Here is a 12,597-nt window from a genome sequence, read left to right as displayed (position 1 = left end):
TTCATCCATTGTCCCTAGCTTGGCCAGCACATTTGGAAGCTTTGGGGGCAGTAGATGAGAAGAAGAGGGCTTTTAAGGCAATTAAAGGTCTCACTTGAGGAGGGTTCAGAAAAGTTATCATTATGAATCAGAGAGTACATTTTTAAATTATAGATTTTCTCTATTGGCACAGTTCTGAAAATCTTATTCAATTCTATTATTTTATAGTTGTTCTAGAGAGGTTAAGTGACTTGCCCAAGCTCACAGAACTGTGCATTCCATGAGGTAACACGCATGACATATTTAGCACAATGCCTGGTACCTAATAAGCACCCAATAAATGCCAGCCACAGGTGCTGCTGCTACAATTACCCAGGTCTCCTTACTCTCAGCCCAGTGCTTTCATTGTCAGATACATAAAAAAAAAACTACAGGATAGTTGCCCTACATTCCCAAGCAATTTCTTGCCATAAGAAAGATTATCATTGGAAGAAACTTCACTTCTTTCATAACTGAAAAGGTCCAAACCTAAAGAAGGTAAGTGCTAGATACTAGGACATAATTCCCAGGGCACTGAAATCACACAAGAGCCTAAGGATTGGTTAATCCTTCTGACCTTTCAGCCATAAACTGGGAAAGCCACAGAGGAACTGCATGTCGTGGATCAGGGATTGAATCCAGGCTACAGCTCCTGTGTCCTACAGTCTCTGGAGAAGAACATTGTGCTAGAAATGCAAAATCATACTAGTGTGGGAAAGGAGAGACTGGCCAATAGAAGAAGCTGGGAAAAATGTATGTCTCTGTAGAAAAGAAACCCATAAAATTAGATTCCTCCCTCACACCATATACAAAACATAAACTCAACAGATGGATATCAAAAATAAAATTATAAAACTCTTAGTAAAAATATAAGTGAATATCTTTTAGACTTTGGGATTGAGAAAGATTTCTTGAACAAGAGAAAAAGACACAAAAAGATTCTACTATTAAAATGACACACTGATGACATGCTGTTGATATTATCTCATAATCTGAAACAAATGTTCCACAACGGCATGGTATGTTAGTGAAGGGTTGTTGTAGGGGAATCCGACATATATATGCATGATTGTTTTATAAGTTACACAACTTCTATAATAAACAGATATTTTTTAAATGATACATTCAATTATTAATAGCTTCTGTTCATAAAAAATACATCTTAAGTAAAAAGATAAATTATAAACTGGGAGAAGATAGTCATATTATGTAGAATTGACAAAAGATGAGAATCAAGAATCAAACCAATAGAAAAACTGGCAGAAGACATGAATAGGTGTATCACAAAAGGGGCAAAAGGAGTGGCAAAGAAACATAAGAAAATAACTTTTGGTGATCAAGGAAACGGAAATCAAGGAGTGATAACATATTTTTACCCGTTTTATTGGCAAAGATGTTGGACAGAGAGGATATGGATCACAGTCTATCTCATGCATAGCTGATGGGAGTGTAAATTCATGCAACCACCTTTAAAAAACAGTCTAGACTATCTTCTAAAGTTAAATATTCAGATCCCCTTTGACCCAGCAAATCTACTACTAGTTTTATCCCCAAAAGAAACTCTTGCACATTTATAGCAGGAGACACTTGCAGGAGTGTTCTTAGCAGCAACACTTACAGTAGAAAAAAATAACCTGAAACAACCCAAATGCCTACCACTGAGAGCGTGAATGAACAAGCTATGCTTTAGGCACACATGGAGCTCCATGCATCTGCCAAAAACAATGAACTACAGCAACATGTAATACAGATGGATCTTACCATAATATTAAGTGAAAAAAGCAAGTCCCCCCAAATTACAGTCCAATTCCCTTTATAAAGTTAAAACAACTAAGGCACAAGGGATATATATAATTAAACTGAACGCAAGAGGGAAAGACGTAGTAGAATCAACACAGGATCACAAATGTGGTTCCCTTAGGTGGAGAGAGGCAGAGCCCATGGTTTTACATGTGGGTTATTAGATTCCAATTTTTATTTTTCGGCAGTGAGTTCATGGATGCTTAATTTATGATTAAAAATAACTAATTGAATACCTAAGAAAATAAATAAAAGCAGGCCTTGTGTAGACCAATGATGAGCTGTAATATGAATCAAGGATTGAGATTACTTCTGTACAATGGGGGTCCTTTCTTTGCTTTGCTTTTTTTAAGGGGTATTGGCTTTTTTTAAGGGGCATTGGCCATCAAGTCATGGTACATTTTACTGCCAAGGTCCACCAACCAGTCTCTGAGAGCTGGTATCAATAAGACCCTAAGCAGATCGTGCACGGGAAGAAATAAAACATATCCTTTATCCTCAAGGAGTTCACTCAATCAACATAAACAGATAAACTGCTGCCTTGTAATGAAAGTCTACACTGCATGCTCTGAGAGCCATGGCTGATGGCCCAAACTGCTTTCCTTTGCTGCCCCTCCAGGCTTCTGGAGCTGGGTTTCCCAAAAGAGAGGAGCTGAATTTCCCAAAAGAGAGGAGACAGGGGACCATTTGCCTCAGTCACCTTGGAGGGCTGATGCCATACACATCCCTAGCCCCCTCCCCAGATCTTCAGAGTCAGACTCTTTTGGGGTAGGGTCCAGGAATCTACAATTATAATAAACTCCCCAGATGCATTTTGTTTTATCTCCTTTGTGAATCCAGGACAAGATTTTGAGGAGATCAACCTACTGGACTTGTCATCTCCTCCCCTTAGTCAGGTCCCCGGGCAGCCCCAGAGAAGAGAGATGAAGAACGCTTCCTCTGAATGAGAGAAGGTATGTTGGAGGGGAGGGTCAAGCCGCCCCTTTGCCTGGTGTGGAGAGCAGAAGCCAGCAACAAGCCCTACATCCCAATGTTCTCCTTTGGGCTAAAGGGAGCCACTTTAGATAGCAGAGGGAAACATCAAAAGCAGAGCCTTTCTCCCCTTTCCCATTCGAGTCCCTGGGACTGGGTCGCAGGCACCATTTGGGGGAAAGGGGATGGGTCTGAGCTCAGAAAGACTGGTTAAATCTGAAGCCACCAAGACACCATTCCTGAAAATTTTAAGTTGCTGTACTACAAACTGATTTGGAAACACAAAACGATGGCATTAAAGAAAACCCAAGGAGGTTCATTTTTCTTACACATCTAGTGTGGTGCACATCTAAGAATTTGCAAACTTGCCCTTCTCCCTGGGCCTGACTGTGGTAGGGACTGAGAAAGTGTTGGCTGTGATTGAGCTGAAATGCCTGAGACATCTGGGATGATTCCTGGTGGACTTGACTTCTAGCTTGGGTCATAAAATGACATGTAGGTGTTACTGGTGTAGTGTTTCTGGAGGAAGGGAGAAGGGATGAGGAGGAAGTAGAAAGTATTTCAGGCAGGATTTGCAAAGAAAACAATTGTGAAGGGGTTCAAAAGTTAGGGGAGGGATGAGAAGCCAGACACCAAGCTAGAATGCTTCCTGAGAGGAAGTGGTTACTTTCTCCTCACTGTCTTTTCCTTCAGAATAGTCTCAGCAGCCAGGCATAATGTACACATCTCAAGTCTCCGGCAGCCTGCTAACTCCCCAGCTTGCTGCAGGGAAGCCGAGCTCCGAAGCACCACAACAGACACAGCAGCCACTGGCAGCCAGAGCCCCTCCTTCCCAGGAAAAGTCCCCACACACTCGGTCAGAAAGTTGCATTTGGAACAGGGGTGGAGAGAAGCCAGTGACTGAAGAAAAAGATCCCGCAGGAGAAATGATGAGACATTTGTCTAACAAAGAGAAGGAAGCATACCCACCAAGAAAATAAACAAATATTACCACTCTACTTTTTGTTATAAGAAAAAAAAGATGGTTCCATGGAAAGAGGACAGGTTTTCTTGTTCAGATGACTTGTATTCAGAATCCAGCTCTAACACCTGTGAATGGCAGAGGCAGCGCTCATCAGATATGCCAGGCGTTTCCCTTCACTTCCCACAGTCCCTTGCAGTGAGGTTGGAAACCTGTGAAGGGCTCTGGCCAATGGGCAGTGGTAGAAATGGCAGTGGGGGCGGGGGGCACACCTTCGGGCAGAGGTAATTAAGAGCTCCGTCTTCCTCTGTCCCTCCTTCCATGCAGAAGGGGCTGGGAGGCCCTGGCTGGCTTAACTTCAAGAAACTGAGGCTTTTCAGGAGAGAAATAGCCCTTTATCCTATTAAACCACTGCAATCTGGGGATCACTTGGTTACCACAGCATTACATAGCCCAATATGCTAATGCCCTATATTGTTACGCTTGTATGTCATTTGGTACATAGTTGGTATTTAATGAATGTCTCTCTAAGATGCTGTTGGTGTCATGATTATTCTCATTGTTCTTGGTATTGTAACAACAGTAGATGCCTTTTAAGAAGCAGCAACTGTGTCTCAGGCACTCTGCTAGTTGTTTTAAGTACATTATACCATCTTTTTAACTAAAGAAACAGGTTTAAAGAGGTTACGTGTTCAAAGAAATGCAGTTAGTAGGTAGTCAAGCCAGGATTAGGAACCATGGTTGTCTGAATAGAACGCCCACATTCTAACAACTCCTGTGCACGGTTTTCAGCTCAGAGATGTTACATAACTTGACTGAGCAAGGTAATAACTGCTACGGTGCAGAGGAGTTACCCTCTATTCCCAGCTCAACACTTCAATGACATGATGACTAGAAAAACTAAACCCCTTACAGCGTCAGGCACAGTCATCTGTCCTCCCATCCCTATACCCCTCCCCAGTTGCCCAGCCTATTTGGAAGGAAGTAAAATATAAGAGGCCCAAGCAGCTCCAGATACTGTGGGCAACAGATAAACTACGACTGGATAAAGAGAAAACAAACTGACCGCTTTGTACTAGGAGAGCAAATGCTTAATAAAGTTCCCAACGACATAACACACTAGCTGAAAATAAAGATTGAGGAGTTTCTAAATCTGTCAGGTGTCACAGTAGTCTCTTTCTCTACTCTGTTTCTTTCAATCTCTGTTTGCTTTGGAAGTTGAAGAGAGAAGCAAGGAACATGGATCCCAAAGCAGTTCGTGCTGAACCAGATGGGGCATCTGATTAACACGAGACTAAAAAGACCATGACTTACAGATTAGTTCTCATAGGGACAAATCTGTTCCACAGGAGCAGAAGGTTTGGTTTCCCCCTAGACTCCCCTGGGAGAAGGCTTCTCTGGGCATATTTAGTCAACCTTTCTCTCATCACCACCAGGCAAGTCTGAGCTTGGGTAAAGAAAAGCACAAACTAGTCTCGACAGTTGCCCACTCTCTTTTCCCTGAACCCTGAAGTCCTGCATTCAGGGGCAGACCCTTCCCCAGGGAAATTCCTTATCCCCTCAGACCTCAACGTTATTGAGTTTTCTACAAGCCACACCATGCCTCTGAATCTGCATGACAACCCAATGAAACCTTTTCTGTGGGTATTCCCATTTTACAGATGAGGAAATTGAAACTCATACAGACTAAATGACTTAAGGGTTGCACCTAATTGAAGCTAATTGCCTCCATGCAGTTAGTAGGTAGTCAAGCCAGGATTAGGAACAATGGTTGTCTGAATAGAAAGCCTGTATCCTAACAAATATGGGGGGGGGGGGAAGAGAGAGAAAACAATGTGTGTGTGTGTGTGTGTGTGTGTGTTAAGAGCCCCAAGGAACAAATCACCAAAAAGCAGGGGTTCTTAACAGCTCTGTGAGCTTGAACTGAAATTCAAAAAACCATTATTCTTGTGGGGACATGTTGTGCGGGTGTGATATGTTTATTAAATAATGCACAGTGTAATGTGGACTTAGTAAGGGTTCTGTGGTTTTCACCTGACTGGTAAAGGGGTCCATGGAACAAAAAAGGTTAAGAGCGCCTGCCATATAGGACAGTTGTCAAGTTTCCAAAACTACATTGTGGTGTGTAGCGAGGTAATCAAAGAGGTGAGAACCACAGACCTCTCACTCTGACCTATACTTGTTTCTCTGGGTATGCACAGTATGGGCCTTTTGCAAAAATACTCTTGGGGAATGAAATAACAATTGGAAAACCACTCAAAGCCAAAATGGGCTGCACAAACAGACCAAGGAACTTTTATTCCAGCCCCGTGTTTCCTAGATGCTTAGGAAAAATATGTAGCTTCCAGTGAAACAAGAAAGCTTGTCTCAGAGTTATGTACAACACTCAGACATGAAGGGCTCCCATATTGCAAGTCATCTAAAGATCAGAATATAAACTGGGAAATTGCAAGAAGCAGGAGAGTTAATAACTGCAACACCAATAACAAGTTACCACTTAGGAGAGGAATTATGCTGCACCAGACATTATTCTGTGCCTGGCGCTGTGCTAGGAACTTTAAATGCATTACCAGTTTCACTGAGACCACACAGCAACCTTCTAAGGCACCACTATTATTATTATTTTTCCCATTTTACAAAGGAGCTAATGGTGGTTCAGAGAGGTTAAGTAAATTGCCTATAGTCACACAGCTCGTAAGGAGCTGAAACAGGAATCAAACCCACATCTAGTGTGGCCCATGGCCCAAGCACCAGTGCTCTTAACCAATAAACCATTCCCCTTCTCCATAGGATCCTCCTGAAGACAGGGCAAAGGCGTAGTCTGTCAACGTTTCAGAAAGCACTTTAAAGTCTTCTGCCCCCTCCACTTGACATTGATACAGATGCTCAAGGCTGTGAGTAAAAGCTAATGTCATCCACAGTCCTCCAGGCAATTTGCACATCTGGCAGTTAAATGAGTGTGGGTTCAAAGCAAATCATGTCCCAAGGCACGGGACACTTCACAGGAAAAATAACAGGAGGAATTTCATTACAGCTCAAACTTGGCCAGAGGGGGGAAAGAAAACTCATCTTATTTAAAGGGTGTAAAGAGAGTGACTCACCTAAGAACGATGGACACCCAATAAGCACATATGAATTCAGATTTCATTCATGTGAAACTTGAAGAATTAGGAAGGAGAATGAGCTGAAGTTTCCCTTTGGGGTTATTATGGTAAGAGGGCCCACTTACCAAATAAACAGTGGGAAAGGACTTACCTTTCAGCCGTGTACAAAATCATACTGGTTTTCAAATACGTAGTGAGGATGGATAAGCTTAATTACACATTGCATCTTCTTTAAAGTGGGTCTCCAAAAGGCACTCTGCTCGCCTCAGTCTAATTTCTGTGTGCACTTAAAGGTAAGAATATTGCCTGTCTTTTGTAATTGTGTATAACATTAGGGCTGGCCTTCTGTCAGTCCATATTAATCAGAGGGTTTTTACTGAATCTGAAACTCAGACACACAGCAGGACTGGTAAGCAGAGCAGCTGTGCAGCCTGCCTCATGGTTATGCAAGCCCTCAGGGGCCCCCTCCCAGGCCGGTAGAAGATTCTCACAAAGGAATTACGCTGACTTCCACCTGGCTGGAATTGACACCGCATGCTCCCAACAGGACGAGCTAGCCCTCCATCTGGCCTCCACACGAAGCCTGACAGTGACGGCAGCCCCGGACAATGACGGGAGCCAAGCGGTCTGCACTCTGCAGCCTGTGCAGCGCCATATGCAGCTAGAGTTGTCCTTGTCACGTCCCTAGGACAGGACTCAATGGGTCTCTGTAGTGATGTCTCGCACGATATCTCCAAAAACCCAAAGGAGGAGTGCGAGGGCAGGAAGGGGCAGGGGTATTTCAGAGCTCTCAGGGAGAAGGCAATTCATCTTGAGGCAGAAAGTCAAGTGTCTCACACAAAAGAGCTACAGCGATAGAAGGAATGCAACTAAGACTTACGAGGATTAGTCTCCAATTCACCCGACACAAACTACCTCGCAGAAACCAATCACGTATGAATTGGATTAATCTTGTCACACACCTGAATAAATGGTCAGGGAACTATAGACATGAATACTAAAGTCACAAGGACATTTTCCTTCTCCATGAATACTAAAATCACAAGCGCATTTTTCTTCCCTATTCCCCCTCCTACCATTAACTCCAGGGATAGGATTCCGACAGCAATTTTGGATGCACCATGTAAACCAGGCATTGGGAAAAAAAACACATCTTTACAGTGGAGTGGTTCCTGAATATTTCTGTGATTACCAGGCAATTTGCATAAATATTCAGGCTTCACTCCCTGAATAAATTCCATTTGGGTGATGGCAGATCCTAGGCAATCTAAGACCTCTTGTTTCTTGCACAGTTTGCTCCTTATTTTATCATTGACGCCAGTGTGGCGAGTGAGGAATTTAAAATGGGAAAGGGTTGGCCTTTGGGTACAGGGAACAGCGCTGACACCCAGGAGTCACCTCTCTGAAGGCAGGAGTGATGTCAGGATTCCAGGGGGTTGCTCGAGATAAGGCGGACCAGGAATATTGACTCCTAAATCCTGTCTGGCCATATCTGGAGGAGCTCTGGGCACCTAACTTGCCGTCCTCAAACACAGAGAACTTCAAGAGACCCCAGTGCAATAGAGATCAGTTTAGGGCAAGCAGAAGTTCTCACCACAACTCCCGCCCAAATCCGCTGGGAGGTCCATATCTCCAAAAATACCATTAAGTAAAGAAAGGCAAAGTACAGAGCAGTTGCATAATATGCTACCATTTGAGCAATTTTTAAAAACCAGGCAGTTACAAGCTACTATACATTTTGTCAAAACCTATAAAATGGTACAGTGCAAAGTGTAAACCATAACGTGAACTACAGTCCATGGTTAGTGGCAATACTTGGATATACGTTCATCAATTGTAACAAATGCACCACACTAATGAGGGATGTTGTTAATGGGGGAAAGTGTGAGGGTGGGGTATATGGGAATCCACTATACTTTTGATATAACTTTTCTGTAATCTAAAACTTCTTTAAAAATCAAGTTTATTATATATATATATTTAAAGGCCAGGAGAAAATACATGGTGTGTCTATCATGTATTCAATTGTTTAAGCATGGAGTATCTCTGGACACAAATGCAAGAAACTGGAAATACTGGTTGCCTCTGAAGAAGGGATCGGAGAGGCTATGTACAGCGTTTGGAAGGATCCATTTCATGTGGTCCCCTTTTATACCTTTGCATTTTGATCCATGGAAATGCATTACATATTCAACAATAATTTGCATTTTTGAAACTACAAAAAAATGTTAATTCCTTCTGAATCAGAATCTCTGAAATGGCTTCCAGGAATCTGCATTTTAACAAGCTCTCCAGATTACTTTTTTTTTCTTTAGAAGGTACCAGGAATCAAACCTGGGACCTCATACCTGGGAAGAGGGCACTCAACCACCTGAGCTACATCCTTCCATTCCAGATTATTCTTAAATGCTGTAATTTTGAGAACTTCTCTGTTCAAGGTACTTTCTTTGCACCAAAAAAAAAAAATTTCACACGATTCCCCTCAAGTTAAAGGACAGCACACATAAACCGGGCGGGGGTAGGAGACACACACACCAGAATGACTTAAATTATGTGACTCCAAACTCATCCCCTTGATAAATTTTCTGAGGAATCAACGGTGCCTCCTAAGCTTTTTTCAACTCAATAGAGATTCTGATATCTAAGTTGTCTGCTACCTCCTACATCTCATGCTCACGAGGCCCAGGGCAGTTTTCAGAGAAGAGATGCCTTAGTAGCCTGCAGGCTGCCCTGCCCTGCCATGCGGTCCCAAGGAGCACGGGCGGGTCACAGCACGACTGGCCCAGGGAGGAGGCTTGGCACTCACCTTGCTTTTTAAAGAGGTTGCTCCGGACTATCTCATTCATGGACTGCACCTTCTGCTTCTGGAGTTTCACGGGAGGGATGCAGGTGTAGAACTCATACAGGAGCTGGCTGAGGACAGGAAAGACGGAAGACCAGCGAGCAGGTTAGGCCAGCATAGCCCTCACTCAGCCTAGCACTTCCATTCCACCCTGGACTGTAGGCTCTGTGGAGGCAAAAGCCACATCCCTCTGGCTCCCCTTGCACCCCTAATTCCTGGCAGAGGGTCAGGTTCATGGTAAGCCCTCAATAAACGTGTGTAGCTGTGGCTGGTGTGCAGCATTCAAAGACAGGTCAAAATCTGAAAATAACACCAGTAAATGAGCACTTACTAGGAACCAGGCGCATGTTTTACACTTTACATTCATCAGACCTCACCACTTTATGAGATAGAAGCCATAATTATCCTGTTTTGTTTTATTTTATTTTTAAACTAAGGTTTCCAAACTTTTCAAAAGTTAACAATTAGGAAGTCACTGGAAAAAAAACAGTATAACACCAGGCCCTCTGACTTCCTTGCCATACCATTTTATTTCTAATGCTTTAAGACAGGTCTTAAGATTAAAGTGGTCTTTAATTTTAAAAACAAACTGCAAAATGTTATGAATTAGAACCAGTTTGGGCCATCAAAAAGGAGACAGCTCTTCCCAGAGTAAAACTAAACAACATCCCTGAAACAAAAATATAGTGGCTGTTAGCTTTCCAAAATAAACTCATTGTATTCACTGTTTCAAATACTTAGTAAGCATCAACTTAATTAAGTGATAGGTTATATACAGAACAGAGGGATACAATGGGGACAGACTTAGTCCCTTTTGGCATTAAATTCTAATGGAGGTGGCCATGCAAGACAGAAGCAAACAAATCTATACAACGTGATACATGCAATGAAGGAATTAAACAGGGAGTGACGTCAGAGAATAAAGACACAGGGGTTGGGGGAGGAATTTAATTGATACACAATATTTAAATGTAGCTTCTCTGAGGACTTAGAACATTTAGCTTGAGACCTAAAGAGGAAAAGGAGCCAGCAAAAATCTACTGTATAAAAGAAAAAGGAATATTAGGGGGAAAACTGATGAAATCAGGATAAAGTTTGGAGATCAGTTAATAGAACTGCACTGATATTAATTTCTCAGGTATTGATAAATGCACAATGGTTATGCAAAATGCTAACATTAGGGCAGGAATTTTTAACCTTTTTTTTCCACAGATACATTTGCCAATCAGGTGAAAACCACAGACCCCTTACTAAGTCCACACTATATTGCATATTATTTAATAACTGTATCATATCCAAACCAGCACATCCCCACAAGAATAATGTTTTTTTGAATTTCAATTCAAGCTCATGGACGTCTTGTTAAGTACCCCCGCCTTAGGAACCTGGGTGAAGGGCAGATGGAAACTATTTACTAACTTTGCAACTTATCTCTAAACCTGAAAGTATTTCAAAATAAAAAGTTTAAATCTTCTAAATAGAAATTCTGTACAAGTTAAGCATTATTCTTTTTGGGGGTGATGGAAAAAACTTTGGTAATGGATGGTGGTGATGGTAGCACAACATGGTGGATGGAATTAACAGGTTAAAAGGGGAAATTTGAGGTGGTACATGTGTTACTAAAACAAAATAATAAAATAAAAACCCCATAGGACTGTACAACATGAGCAGTGACCTCTAATGTAAACTATGGACTATAGTCACTAGTACAATTATAATATTTCATCAGTTGTAACAAAAGCACCACACTAATGCAAGGTGTCAATAACGGGGGAGAAAGGGTATATGGGAACTCTGTAGTTTCTGTATGAGTCTTCTGTTACTTCAAGCACTGTTTTTTTAATCTACATGTTCACATCCTATCTCACCTGTGGGCACCAGAGAGGGATGTTAATTTTATGCTCAGTTTTCACCAAAGTCCGGCACAGCAAAAGCACAATGCCAATGTCCCCCAGTGGAGGCCCTGTCCAAGGCTGCTTTCACAGGACCCTTCATCCCTGCACTGAGTGCTCCGCCAGAATATCCCACAAAAGCCCCCCACTTCCTCCAAAGCCATCCATGCCTTGCAGTTCTCTGGCAGAATCCAGGAAAGTACATCATGGGCTCTCACCTGAGTAACTTTGCATCAAAGACCATTTCCACATCATGGAGGACAGACGGAATGTATTTCAAAGCTGCCACCTAGGTGGAAAGTGAAATAAACATAATGTGACGCCCACATTCAACAACTCTGGGTCTGCAAGAAGGAGAGTCTGCAACGTGACCCGAATCAGGGGAGAAGGGCCCTGCATCCTGAGCATGACTACAGTGATTCAAGACTGTATTAGAGATCAAAACATAAGCATGTGCTTCTTTGAATGCAAAAGTAAAGCCACAAAATTCTGTCTTCAAGGAGGCAGTAATGTACAGTAGAAGGATCATAGACTCTGAAGTTACTATACAGACCTGCAGTCAAATCTTGGTTCTACACTTAGTAGCCACGTAGCATTGGACAAGAAACATACACTCTGAGGTGTCTCAATTTCCTTATCTGTACACTAGGACTACAGGATGGTGAGTATTAGATACAATATACATGAGGCATCCAGCAGCATGATGGGCATATTTTCAGGGCTCAAATTGAAGCTCTTATTATCAGATGATGGCTTGGACTGAGTTATTCATGTTTTCTATCCCTGGTCTTGTTGTGAGCAATATTGGGCACATTTGGCCCACTAGCTGGATTAAGAGGGCTGAGCATTGTGGAGGATTTGCTTTCCTCTGTCCAGGGTAACTGATACACCCAGAGGAACAGAGCACCCCCACACCTGACACAACAGCAGCACCATTTGCAAAGCAGCAGGACAAACAACAATCTTGGCAGAAGGAGTTGGAAGTCACAGGGCTGGAAAATAATGTTT

At 42.5% G+C, this 12,597-nt stretch overlaps 1 protein-coding gene across 1 annotated transcript in view; it reads right to left on the bottom strand.

Annotated features, from left to right (window-relative positions):
* The window catches only part of DOCK2 (dedicator of cytokinesis 2), a 419,924-nt gene that overhangs the window by 283,550 nt on the left and 123,777 nt on the right, over positions 1 to 12,597 (bottom strand). The window contains exons 24-25 of the mRNA XM_058282039.1: positions 11,808 to 11,878; positions 9,662 to 9,768 (exon numbers count right to left, since the gene is read on the bottom strand). Coding sequence (XP_058138022.1) covers positions 9,662 to 9,768; positions 11,808 to 11,878 — 178 coding nt within the window. The remainder of the gene's footprint in view (positions 1 to 9,661; positions 9,769 to 11,807; positions 11,879 to 12,597) is intronic.

The sequence above is a fragment of the Dasypus novemcinctus genome, chromosome 2 (assembly GCF_030445035.2).
Source record: "Dasypus novemcinctus isolate mDasNov1 chromosome 2, mDasNov1.1.hap2, whole genome shotgun sequence".
Taxonomy (NCBI): Eukaryota; Metazoa; Chordata; class Mammalia; order Cingulata; family Dasypodidae; genus Dasypus; species Dasypus novemcinctus.
The sequence above is the reverse complement of the archived record's forward strand: the minus strand, read 5'-3'. Positions and strand labels throughout refer to the sequence as shown.